This window comes from Sturnira hondurensis, unplaced genomic scaffold, assembly GCF_014824575.4.
Source record: "Sturnira hondurensis isolate 20B ecotype Veracruz unplaced genomic scaffold, ASM1482457v3 Scaffold0010428, whole genome shotgun sequence".
NCBI lineage: Eukaryota > Metazoa > Chordata > Mammalia > Chiroptera > Phyllostomidae > Sturnira > Sturnira hondurensis.
This window is the reverse complement of record NW_028083059.1, coordinates 2,742,206-2,755,414: the sequence shown is the minus strand read 5'-3', so window position 1 is coordinate 2,755,414 and position 13,209 is coordinate 2,742,206. Positions and strand designations below refer to the sequence as shown.

General features: G+C 46.5%; 1 protein-coding gene across 1 annotated transcript in view; it reads left to right on the top strand.

The window, feature by feature from the left end:
* The window catches only part of FLT1 (fms related receptor tyrosine kinase 1), a 194,216-nt gene that overhangs the window by 171,972 nt on the left and 9,035 nt on the right, over positions 1-13,209 (top strand). The window contains exons 23-28 of the mRNA XM_037058896.1: positions 234-356; positions 2,253-2,364; positions 3,943-4,042; positions 9,442-9,547; positions 9,820-9,962; positions 11,649-11,733. Coding sequence (XP_036914791.1) covers positions 234-356; positions 2,253-2,364; positions 3,943-4,042; positions 9,442-9,547; positions 9,820-9,962; positions 11,649-11,733 — 669 coding nt within the window. The remainder of the gene's footprint in view (positions 1-233; positions 357-2,252; positions 2,365-3,942; positions 4,043-9,441; positions 9,548-9,819; positions 9,963-11,648; positions 11,734-13,209) is intronic.

The window sequence follows — 13,209 nt, the reverse complement described above, 5'->3', positions numbered from 1 at the left end:
TGCTGTGCTGCTAAATGGTAGCAAAGCAGATTCAGGCCTTGCCTTGACCTTGAGGTCTCTGGGGGCCACTGTTTGTAAAGAGGCCTTCCATGCTTACGGTGACACCATGCCCACTAGGGGTTGCTTCCAGCATGTCGCAGATCCTCAAAGAAGAAGAATGACACTGAGAGGCTGCAGGAAATTAGTCAGTTAGATTGAGGAAGCGCATTGATTATGCAACTGCTTTATTATAGTGCATTCATCGGGACCTGGCAGCACGAAATATTCTTTTATCTGAGAACAACGTGGTGAAGATTTGTGATTTTGGCCTTGCCCGGGATATTTATAAGAACCCCGATTATGTGAGAAAAGGAGATGTAAGTCAGTTTGATGTTTATTTGACTCTTTTATACCCTATCATTTTTAAACCACAGACCAAAGCCCTCGGTAAATGTTCACACTTCCTCAACAGTGGTCCCTGAAAGCCATCGTGTGCTTTCCGGGGCTACAAGCAGTCCAGATGGGCTGTGTCCCCGAGAGACTGCTGTCACCGGTCCTGTTCCTCCTGACCCCTGCCAGGCCCCTGTCCTCCGGGCAGTGCTGCCTGAGCATGTTAACCTGAGAGGTATTTAGCAGGGCCCTGGGCGCCTCCCTTTGACTCCTGTGGGAGCTTTCGGAACCACTGGAAAGAACAGCCTGGACTCTTTCCCTGAAATAAACCCGGATGATTGATTCAGCAGGTGTATGCATCTCAGGAAAGGGTGGGGGAGGTACTGGCGTTATCTTGCTGTGGAGGAAGCTGTGCGTCCCATCCCGCCCCCGCCCCTGCCTTCCACCCCAGCATCCCCCTGCTGGCTCACACTGGCTTCCCCGCTTGTTTGTGGACATAGTGTTATGTTTCACTTTTGTAAATGACCTCCTGTGTCCTCTCTCCCTCGCCTGTGCCCTGAGAGTTTGAGGCTGCATCTGGGCTTTGCCGGTCACTGTGCAGTAGTGCTTCTCAGACTTCAGTGAGCACAGGGACCACCCGAGGGGCTTACGGAACTACATTTTTTGCTGGGCCCCAGCCCCAGGACTTCCCATTTAGGAAATCTTGGGTGGGACCTGTGAATCTGCCTTTCTAAAAAGTTTTTAGATGCTGCTGACACAGTTGGTGCCCAGGACTCTCTGCTTGGAGAATCACTGCTTCATGTCTCTTTTTATAAAAGAAAAAAAATCAACCTACTTTCCTGGGGAGACCTCATGGGCAGAGGTGGCAGCTACCTATATGTCCCTTCTGTTCATCTGAACCTCTTTCAGTCTCTTTCTCCCTGACCCTCCACTTGCATTTCTACCTGTCTCTCCATTAACCTCTTTCAGTCTCTTTCTCCCTGACCCTCCACTTGCATTTCTACCTGTCTCTCCATTGTCCCATACTTCCAGTCAATTTCCATCCATCTAAAGGAGTGAGGCCTAACTCACTGGGATTCCCCCTACCTAAAAGAGAACAAAAATGTGTCTGCACACTTGAAAATCAGCCACATGGTCTCCTAAATACTGCTTCTCACCTTCTTTCTTCCCAATGTGCTTTGGCCACTACCTCCATTCAATGACTTTTNCTATATGTCCCTTCTGTTCATCTGAACCTCTTTCAGTCTCTTTCTCCCTGACCCTCCACTTGCATTTCTACCTGTCTCTCCATTGCCCCATACTTCCAGTCAATTTCCATCCATCTAAAGGAGTGAGGCCTAACTCACTGGGATTCCCGCTACCTAAAAGAGAACAAAAATGTGTCTGCACACTTGAAAATCAGCCACATGGTCTCCTAAATACTGCTTCTCACCTTCTTTCTTCCCAATGTGCTTTGGCCACTACCTCCATTCAATGACTTTTAAAATTCTGTGCTTTTGCATGAGAATGCCTTTCAAAATGCTCCTTCCTAAGAAAAATTCCTGGAATTTATGGATTTTCAGGATGTCTTCTCATTCAGAGCGTTGTTTTTCAGGTTGCTGTGGAGTGCAAATTTTGAGGGGAAATGATTTTTACAGAGTCATAGAGTTAGGGACATACAGGACACATAGAAGGGGTTTACTAGGAATTGGGATAGCACACAGCTCTCTCTTTTCGTATAATTCTGCATGTTATAAGAGTTTTCTCTGTGTTTGAAAACTGTAACTGCTCTAGGAAATGACTTCTGGGCCAAGTGTTATCTGGGAGGTGACCCTAGGGACGCTTGGGTTGAATGTGCTGTGTTTGCATGTTCTTCTGCTCAAGGCCCCCTTGCCCTCTTCCAGACTCGGCTTCCTCTGAAATGGATGGCTCCTGAGTCCATCTTTGACAAAATCTACAGCACCAAGAGCGACGTGTGGTCTTATGGAGTACTGCTGTGGGAAATCTTCTCCTTAGGTAAATTTGGGGGAAGGAAGAAATCAAATAGACCCGAGCCAAATGTCTGCTGAGTGTCCTCCGGTTAGATAGAACCTTTAGGTCAGCAACTGAAAGAACCGAATTCCCTCAGAGGCATGGGCCCATGCAGAATCCCTGATGGGGAATGGTGCGTGCATGCGTCTCCTGTGCAGTAACGCTGCTCTACACGCACACAAAGTCAGACAGTATGAAATCTGAAGTCAGGCACACATGCAGCCAGTCTGGCTACTCCTTGTTCTGTCCTTTGCCCACTTCTCCTAACTCCCCAAACACCCCGATCCTAATGCCCTTCCCTCCCCTCTCTCTGCATCATGCCTCTTCTCAGAATTTTCTAGAAAAGTCCCCAACAAGCAGACCTTTCTAGTGCCACTCGCATGAACTCGGCCAGTTCCGGACACTGGCTTGTGTGGGCTGAAAACACAGGGACACAGCTTGTGTTTATTCTGCTTCCAGCAACACCCACTGTGAGTGGCTGGAAACTGTGTGCAAGGCCCCGGGCACAGAAGTGTGCGCACAGCCCACATCTGCTTGCAGACACACACCACTGCTCTGAAGCCTCCCAAGTATGGGGTATAGCCAAGAGTCTTTTGGACTTTGCCAAAAATTTGCCTTTCAGAGCAAATAAAAATCACACAGTAACATCCCTGGTTTCCTGTAATGTGTGAAAATCATTCCCCTGCTTTCGATGACAGGCACCTGTTGCTTCCAGTCTTTGAAAGCAGCTTGGCGGCCACAATGGCCCCGCAGTGACACAGTGCCAGCACTGCACGCCTCCCAGCTGCTTCCTACCAGCAGTGACCACTAGAAAGCGCAGACAAACAAATACTGAGAAAGATGAGGTTCGAGGTCTGAAACAGAGCCGACTGGGAGGCCTGGTTCACCACTACCTGTAGCCAAGAATATCCCGAAAAGGGAAGGTTACACGGGCATCCTGAAGAGTAAAACGAGCGAAAAGCAAAGTCTGGACCTCTCTGGGACGCTCTGGTCCACACACTCCTGTCCACAGGCAACCCCTGCATTCAGCCACACCCGGAGCTCAAGATCCCCCTTTTCCTTAGGGCCATCATAGCAACTAGGCTTCCTACATCCCAAGTTTACAAGAAAGCAGTGAATTAAAATCATTCTTACTGAGGTGTGCGTAATCCACAACTGACCTATTCCAAGTCCCTTCGTCTTTTAAAAATAAGGTCATTAACCCAGGGAATGAGACTCTCAAGGTGGGATTTCTTTAGATATCCTCATGGGGAGAGAGAAGGGACCCTTTAGATGACACCCTCTCTCCTGACCAAACAGACAGGAGTAGCCACAGGAATGGAATGACCTGGGGGCTTCAGACACCCAGCACCATGGGGCCAACCAGCCACAGGTGTGCCACTAGGGAGGATTTGCTGAGCCTCGGTATGAATTGTGCTGTGTCTGGAGATCCGTTGGAATCCCTTGGAATTTATTACTAAACCATCACTTTAAAGGGCGGAAACAGACACTGAATTAGCCCTCATGGTCTTTTGTACTTTGAAGCCATAATGTGCCCTGCGCTTTCCCCATTGCCTCCTGCAGGTGGGTCTCCGTATCCGGGAGTGCAGATGGATGAGGACTTCTGCAGTCGCCTGAAGGAGGGCATGAGGATGCGGGCTCCTGAATATGCCACCCCTGAAATGTGAGTCCTTGGTCTCCTCTTTTCCCGCCCTGACAGCTCTTGCCCCCAAAGGACACCTCAGAAAGGGGAGGTTCTGTTGAGTTTTAGCCTCGATCAGGTCCAGCTGTGCGGGCAGCATTTTCCAGAAGCGAGGCGCATTGTCCACTCCAGCCTTACCTGATTCTTCTGTTGATCACGGGCATGGCTTTTCAAGACCTCTGGCTGGGAACGGAAGTCAGAAATTCAGTGCTGGTCTGAATCCAGGCAAAACGAAGAGACCACTCAGGAGCTGAATGCAAGACCTTGTCCTGGAACACAAAGTGGAAGCCAAATGCACTATGCAGCCACGGGGATGGAGGGCTAGAAGCCACCAAGACCCGTCCTCTATCCGCACTGAAGACTAGTGAGGGAAGGGGGTTTGGTCTGGAATTCAGTGGGAGAGGTATAGGAAAAGAATAGGGGAACTTCCTCATGGAATTAGTGATTGTACTCCCTAGAGGCTGCTTGTGCAATGAAACTGCTTTCGACTCAGTTTAGGAATCGGCTGGGCAGCCTTCTGGAGCTGCTTCTTGCAATGGCTTCCTGCTGTGCAGCCCTGGGATTCCAGGAAGATGCCGGGTTGTGTGTGAAGGTTTCTCCATTGTTCAGTGCTTGCTTGCCTCTCTGGGACACTTTTTTCCTGGAGCTTTGTAGATGTTTTGCACTTTGAGTCCTGAGCAGGAATGTGATGACATTTGCAGTTTTGTTGAGCTGCTGACAAGGACATGGGCCTGCCCAGGGCAGCACCACCTTTCCTGAACTGACAGGCGGCCCTCCTCACCCCACCCACAGAGCGGGTCCTGTCAGAAGCCCTGGGATGGCCTTTGAGGAGGAGTCAGAGAGAACGAAGGAAGTGTGGGCTTGGCCAAAGTGCAAGGTTGAGGTCTCTTTCCTTCTTGTCCGGAGACAAGGCTAGGTCAGATGCAGGATGAGGACAGGGGACTCAGGCCTGTGAAGGCTGAGTTAGGGGAGCAGCCTTAGTGCAGAGAGGGAAGAGGGGACAGAGCAGACCTGTTCCTGTCAGTCTTACACGATGGTGTCCTCATCAGGTACATGCAGGGAGCTTGAGGCAAGGCTGGGGACAAATGCATCAGCTCTTGGGGAGCATTGGGGCTGTAGTGTTGGTAGTTTTGAAGGCATTGAGAGATCTTTTTAAAGGATTATTTATTTATTTATTTATTTTTAGAGGGGAAGGGAGGAAGAAAGAGAGGGAGAGAAACATGAGTGTGTGGTTGCCTCTCGTGCGCCCCCTACTGGAGATCTGGCCTGCAACCCAGGCCTGTGCCCTGATGGGGAATCCAACTGGCGACCCCTTGCTTATGAGGCCAGTGCTCAATCCACTGAGCCACACCAGTCAGGGCACATCGAGAGTTTTTAATTACTTGCTTCCTTTTACTTGGTGGAGAGAGGCAAACACTAGGAGATCTGGTTTAAAATGAGATTACTTTACATTTTCCGTTTTCTAAGTGTTTTCCTCCATACCGTCTCACGTGAAGTTCCCAGCAACCTTGAGGAGGAGCAGGCAGGCAGATATATTATGTGACTTTGATCAGTGATGAAACTAAGCCTCTGAGAAGAGAGGTGATTTGTCCACCATCGGCTAAGTAGGAGCGGAGGCAAATTTCGAAGCCAGTCCCTTGGGCTGGTCTCCTTGGATCCCAAGACCGTTAGATTTGGAATACACCCCATGTGTCATACAAAAGATGTTTTTCTAATATGTCCACTCATGCTCGGAATTAAATAGTTCCTCCCACTTTTCACATAATGTGGAAATCACGAGTGAGTTCTTTATTACTGACAGTGACAGTAATAGTTGTAGTCATTATTTAACAACGCTTAATACTTATTTAGTGCTTATAAAGTGTCAGGCACTGTTTTTAGCACTTTTAACATATGTCAATTTCCCTTACGTTTGTAACAATCCTATAAAGTAGGTTCTGTTATTATCTCCATTATCTGCCTGGGAATCATGAAATAAACTTTGCATATTAACTTTGTATTTCTACCCTTTTAATCTCTATTTTACCTTCCCCCTGATATTCTCCTTCTCTCTTTTTAAATTGTCCTCCTGACTGGTGTAGCTCAGTGGACTGAGCGCGGGCCTGAGAACCACATGATTGCGGTTCGATTCCCAGTCAGGGCACATGCCTGGGTTGCAGGCCAGTTCCCAGCAGGGGACTCACGAGAAGCAACCATACATTGATATTTCTCTCCTTCTCTCCTTCCTTTACCCTCTACAGATAAGTAAATAAAATCTTTTAAAAATTTTTGATTAAAAAAAATTGTCCTACATTCTTACTGTCTTTACCAGCCATTTCATATGCTTTGAAACCAAATAGGGATATCCTTAGGGGACAACCTGAAAGCACGGAGCAGGGAAGTGGCAGAGGTCAGAGGGCACTGGTTTCTCAGGTGCCCTTCCCTTCCTGAGAATGGTCTGACCTCCTTTAGCTTGGAGCCAGGCCCTGAGCGGGGAAAGGAGCATGGCCATAAGGTCCCCGCCTAGTTCCAAATTCTGAGCCCATTCAGCCCATTCAAAAATATAATAAAAATAAAAATATATTTTATTGGTTATACTATTACATTTGTCCCAATTTTTCCCCCTTTGCCCTCCTCCACCCAGTACCCCCCTTCTCTCCCTCCGGCAGTCTCACCCGCATAGTTCGTGTCCATGGGTTGTGCATGTAAGTTCTTTGGCTTCTCCATTTCCTATACTGTTCTTAACACCTCCTGTCTATTCTGTGTCTACCAATTTGTACTTCTCAATCCCTGAACCTTTTCCCCCACTCTTCCCCTTCCCCCTCCCAACTACTAACCCTCCAAATGATTTCCATATCTATGATTCTGTTTCTGTTCTGCTTGTTTTCTCAGTTTGTTTTTTAGATTCAATTGTTGATAGCTGTGAATTTATTGCCATTTTAATTGTTCATCACTTTGATCTTCTTTTTCTTAAATAAGTCCCTTTAACATTTTATATAATAAGGGCTTGGTGATGATGAACTCCTTTAGCTTTACCTTGTCTGGGAAGCACTTTATCTGCCCTTTGATTCGAAATGATAGCTTTGCTGGATAGAGTAATCTAGGTTTTCATCACTTTGAACACTTCTTGTCCCTTCTTGCCTGCAAAGGTTCTTTTGAGAAATCAGCTGATAGTCTTATGGGAACTCCTTTGTAGGTAACTGTATGCTTTTTTCCCTGCTTTTAAGATTCTCTCTTCATCTTTAATCTTTGACATTTTAATTATGATGCGTCTTGGTGTGTCCTCTTTGGGTCCATCTTGTTTGGGATTCTCTGTGCTTCCTGGACCTGTATGTCTCTCNTTAATTGTTCATCACTTTGATCTTCTTTTTCTTAAATAAGTCCCTTTAACATTTTATATAATAAGGGCTTGGTGATGATGAACTCCTTTAGCTTTACCTTGTCTGGGAAGCACTTTATCTGCCCTTTGATTCTAAATGATAGCTTTGCTGGATAGAGTAATCTAGGTTTTCATCACTTTGAACATTTCTTGTCCCTTCTTGCCTGCAAAGGTTCTTTTGAGAAATCAGCTGATAGTCTTACGGGAACTCCTTTGTAGGTAACTGTATGCTTTTTTCCCTGCTTTTAAGATTCTCTCTTCATCTTTAATCTTTGACATTTTAATTATGATGCGTCTTGGTGTGTCCTCTTTGGGTCCATCTTGTTTGGGATTCTCTGTGCTTCCTGGACCTGTATGTCTCTCTACTTCCTTCACCAAATTAGAGAAGTTTTCTTTTATTAATTTCTCAAATAAGTTTTCAATTTCTTGCTCTTTCTCCTCTCCTTCTGGTATCCCTATGATTTGAATGTTGGTATATTCGAAGTTGTCCCAGAAGCTCCTTAATGTATCCTTATTTTTTTGGATTCTTTTTTCTACTTGCCATTCTGATTGAATTTTTTCCCCCTCATGTTCCAAATCATTGATTTGATTCTTAGGACTTAAGTCCTACGTCCATGCATGGCTGGCTCTTTAAGAGGAGACTCCCGGGAATCCTGTAGTTTCTTCTGCCACCCAACTCCACTGGTTTTCACAGGCAGTAATTATGGGGACTTATATTCCTGGGACTGGAACTCTGGGCTGAGTGGTCTGGTGAGGGGCTGGGACCCCTCGCTCCCAAGGTGTCCCTCCTAATTTTTATCTACCACATGGGGGAGTGGAACTACCCATTCTGCACCTCCCCATCTTCATGCCTCTCAATGCTTCGCCGCCTCTCCGTCCCTCCTACCTATCTGGATGAAAGAACTTTCTTTAATTCCTTGATTGTCAGATTTCCACACAGCTCGATTTTCTGATGATTCTGAGTGATACTTGTTTTGTAGTTGAGTTGTAATTTTTGCTATGGTTGTGCAAGGAGGCAAGCCATGTTTACCTACGCCTCCTTCCTGACCGAAAGTCTCCCCATTCAGATTCTGATCCTACTCAGCCAGAGTCGTCTGTGGTCCAGGTATCTACTGAGAGAAGAGATTACTTACAATAAGCATGTGTTGAGCAGAACCAAGAGCCCGAAGAGAATGAAGCCTTACACCAGTGTGCATGCAGACTGCTGTGGTGTGTTTTGTCGAGAGGGGCAGGTTGAGATCTATACCCCCTGCAGATGCCGAGGGGCCCAACACCTTCACTTCTTAGATGTTGAAGGAGAATAATCACAGAGCAACCTGCTGATGTTGAAATCTTGGTACAAGATCCAGCTTCCGTAATATTAAGACAAACCTTTTCAGGTCCAGAAGCCCAGCCTGTACTTTTTGCCTTAAGTGGTAGGAAGCCAGTTTATAATGGCAGCTTTGAAATGCTGGAGGGAAAATTGGCCACATGCAAGAACCTTGCACACAGCCCAGGGAAACGCAGACACTCAAGGTGGTGTGAGTCCCATACGCGGGGACTTCCCTGTCCATCTCCACAGCTGAGCTCAACAGTGGAACTGTGAGGATTTGGAAATGCCACCTGTCAACCTCTGCTACAGCCCAAGAACGTATCAAGTGCTTCAAACTGTGCACTCCGTGATAGTTGTGTCCGTGTTAACTTTTTACCTGTAAGGACATTGTCTTTCGGTGGTGAGGGGAGAAGGGCTACATGTCAGATCTGACTGCAAGTGGAGGGTGCTTTTTCCTTTCCGAGTAACTCGGGGTCAGGGGTGGGCTCTGGAGGGTGGTTCATGAGTCTGCCCTTGTAGACACATCTCCCACTCCTGGTGGGACCCGGCCCAGACAGCCACGTAGGTGTTGGTGCCGCATATGCAGATCTACAAACGCAGGCAGATACCGTGTCCAAAGCAAAATCTTTAGATGCGTGACAATACCTGTCACTTTGCTGACATGACAAGGAGGGAGATGTGTGTAATGACCCTGCTGCTCCCTCCCAACAGCTACCGGATCATGTTGGACTGCTGGCACAGGGACCCCAGAGAAAGGCCGAGGTTTGCAGAGCTTGGGGAGAAACTCGGCGACCTGCTTCAAGCAAACGTACAGCAGGTAAAGCCAAACTTACCTGGAGCATCATCAGCCAGGTGCCTCTGAGTGTAACTAAAGGGGGTGTTTTAATAGCAGAGATCAGCAGTTAAAAGAAAAGTGGATGTGTGTGCACACGCACACGGGCACACAGTTATCTTTCACAGAACTTTCTTTCCGAACCAAGCTAAGATTGTGAAACTGACATAGTTGAAGCTGATGTAATGTTTCACAGAAACAAGCTGAAATTTGAAGTAGAAATTTCTGCACTTAGAGCTTGATCTTTGGTATTTTAGGATGGTAAAGACTATATTCCACTAAATGCCATACTCACAAGAAATAGTGGGTTCACATACTCAACTCCTGCCTTTCCTGAGGACTTCTTCAAGGAAGACATTTCAGTTCCAAGGCTTACTTCAGGAAGTTCTGATAATGTCAGGTAAGATTTCTTCCCCCCCAACTTTATAATGTTTTCAAGCACACACACAAAAAATTGAACCTCCTAAATTTAACTGTAGTTAACAGCCCGATTTTGTCGATGTCTATATCGATATATTTATACGCAGTCTCTGTGTGTGTATTTTTATTTTTGCTGAAGCATTTGAAAGGAGGCCTAAGCCATTGTGACCCTTTGTCCCTAACTGCTTTGGCATACATCTTGTGAGAAGGACATTCTCCTGTGTAACCAAACCAAAATGATCACACCAAAGAAACAGATAATACTTTCATATTGTTAAATATTCAGGTTTCCCCAAATGTCTTTTACACCTTCTTTTCTTCAGTTCCTTTAGTCTCTTACTCCAGAATAATTCCTCTATCTTTGTTTCAATGACACTGACTTTTCTCATGTGTATCCCATACATTTAGCACTAAGTTACACGTCGCATATGTTACTAATCACTATACATGTTATTGCACATCAGCACTAATGATTGCACATGTATGACACTCTGTACTAATGGTTATAAATGTATCGTGCACATTTTGTATATGAATGGTCACACAGACACATGCTGTGTGTGGACAGGCACTGGGCTAGGCTTTTTGCATACAGCAACTCCTCCCATGCTCAAAATAATCCTGTGGAGGAAATATTCTTATTCGTGTTATATAGCTGGGGACGTCAAGCCTCCAGAACTCTTTTTAGGACTTTGACTATCCCGTGGGCCGTCTAGCATCTTTCTCTGCAACTGACAAAATCCTGGGACTCTGCTCTCAGTTCAGCCAGACTTGGCAGGGGACCAGGGAAGGCATCGTTGGGCAGAGCTGCACGGTCTGAAAAGACTGACAGACGAGAAGCCCAGAGGCCAGCCTAGATTTGTGATCATGTGGACTAGGTCAGTGGCACTGCTCAGATTTCAGAATCAGCCCCAGAAACTGAGACAGATGGGTCATCTATTTTTTCAAGATGAGAAAACTAGCTCGGATTAAATAAATTGGCAGGGTCTGATTGAGTCAGAGATGGGGGAAGAGAGTGTCAAAGTTATTTGGGCCCTTCCAGTACATTGCTCAGCCTTAGGCCCAGTAAAGAGCTTATCTAAGAAACTGGGCCTTGCAGATGGTGACAGGGTATCAGGCTGACAATTTGTCTTATGAGTAGCCATAGGGTAGGGAGCTGACCATCTTCCCTAATGGATCACCAATAAAAGGCCAGGAGGTATTTATGGGCAAACCACACAACTATTACTCATTTCTGCCAGTCTGTAACACAGAACAGGATAGACAAGACCGGCTCCAGGACTCAACTCTGCCATTAACTCAGCTGTTTGACCTTAACAGTTCGTTTCATTTATTCCCTCCTGTTCTTTTAGAAGTAGGCAGCTGCATGATAAAGTCACATCACTTCTCTGGGCATTATTTCCTCTCCTTTGTAAAGTGAGGTGCTTAGACTAATAACTCAGGTCCCTTCTAGGCCTCCCATTTTCTGATTCCATAAGGGGCCAGAGGCCTACCCACTACTGGGAGAAAGCGTCAGGGCCTCTAGGGGAACTTCAGTGTTGGGAATAAGGGGATTCCTTCTGGTATTTTGGTTCATCTTGGCTGGAATGTGGTGCCCATGGTCTCCTGACTAGTCAAAGCTGGATGCATTTTCCTGTCTTGATTGTTCTTCCTGTTTCTTCAATAGATATGTAAATGCTTTCAATCTCATAAGCCTGGAAAGAATCAAAACATTTGAAGAGCTTTCACCAAAAGTCATCTCCATGCTTGATGTAAGTAACGGAATTAGCCTGCTCAATGCACCCTGGAAAACCTCTTGCCAGACTCCACCCAAACACAAACTCCAGTCGTCTGGTGGCTCTCAGTCAGTTCGGGCCAGTAATGAGTGGTGGCTGAAATGGCATTTTCAGGGGGATTGACAACCACACAATCACACAGAGCTCATTTGAAAGAAGGTAATTCCATAGTTTGAAGATGACCTAAAATTCATTCCAGGATCCAGGTCTTTGCTCCATCATAATTTAGTCCCTCAGGAAACTTCATTGTGTGTTTGTAAGCTTCTCGGCTACTAGCGAAGGAACCCTACCTTCAGAGGAACAGAAGCCCTCAAAATGGTGAGTGGCCAGGCCTCGTAAGAATAACCCAAGACTCCGGAAGAAGTCTATCTGGGCCTATTCTCCTTCCCACTTAGGTTCCAGAGGCTGAAGAGCTGTGTTGCCAGCCAGATACTGGGAGGAGCAATCCATGCCATCTGGTACATGGGAGGGCTCAACAGCTCGTCTCTCTAAAGCTTTGGGGCCCGGGGTTGAGGAGCCTCGGGAGGAGAGGGAGTGCTACGCCAGCGTGTCACTGTGAGATCACAGAGCCTCAGCCTCACGGTGTGATTGGCACACACTGCTGCCACCGAGTGGGCCACCACTGCTGGCTCTCAGGACCAGCCACACCCACCAGGTCCACCTCTGCACTGTCACAGGCTCCCCAGGGGACTGGCATGCACATTAAAGTTTGAGAAGCGCTGGTGATGACCATGTCCCACAGAGGACCTAGAAAACCTGCTATAGTGGGCAGGAAATGACCACAGTGTGTCCTTGAAACAGAGCATAGTCACCATAAACAAATAAACAAATAAATAAACAGCAGAACTGCTTCAAACACACCAAGTAAAGAGGAAAAGATTATTTTAACATTTAAACATTACAAATAAGCCCAGAATACAAAGGTAAAGTAGCTGGAAATCTTGTTTTGCTGCTTAGTACACAGGTCTTAGGTCCAGGGAAATGAGGCTGAGCAAACATGGAGGGTTTCTCTCCATGTTACCCTCCCCGCCCTCATCCAGTGGGAACTGCAGCAGCTTCTGTGCTGGCTCAGGCCTGTCCACTGACCATAAGGACATGAACACAGCCCAGCAGCACGTACAAAGGGTGGCAGGAGAAAGTATGGAATCTACTTACTGGAAATGGCGTATTAACAGAGTAATGAGTCTGCATAAACTCGATGCTAAAGATGAACCAATGAGAAAATAGAGGTGTTGGAAACCATGGCCAAGAAGGGCCTGAACATTCCAGCATCTTCAAGAAAAAAAAAAAAAAAGCTGTCTTTATAATTTCCCAGAATTTCTGCATGTCATGGCCACCAAATAACAGCATCCTTAGAGCCAACATTCATCTACCAGAATCAGCTTTAATACGAGTCTGTGCAGAAAGTATCCAGCCACGTGCTATGAAGAACAGAGACACCCGCTGAAGAAG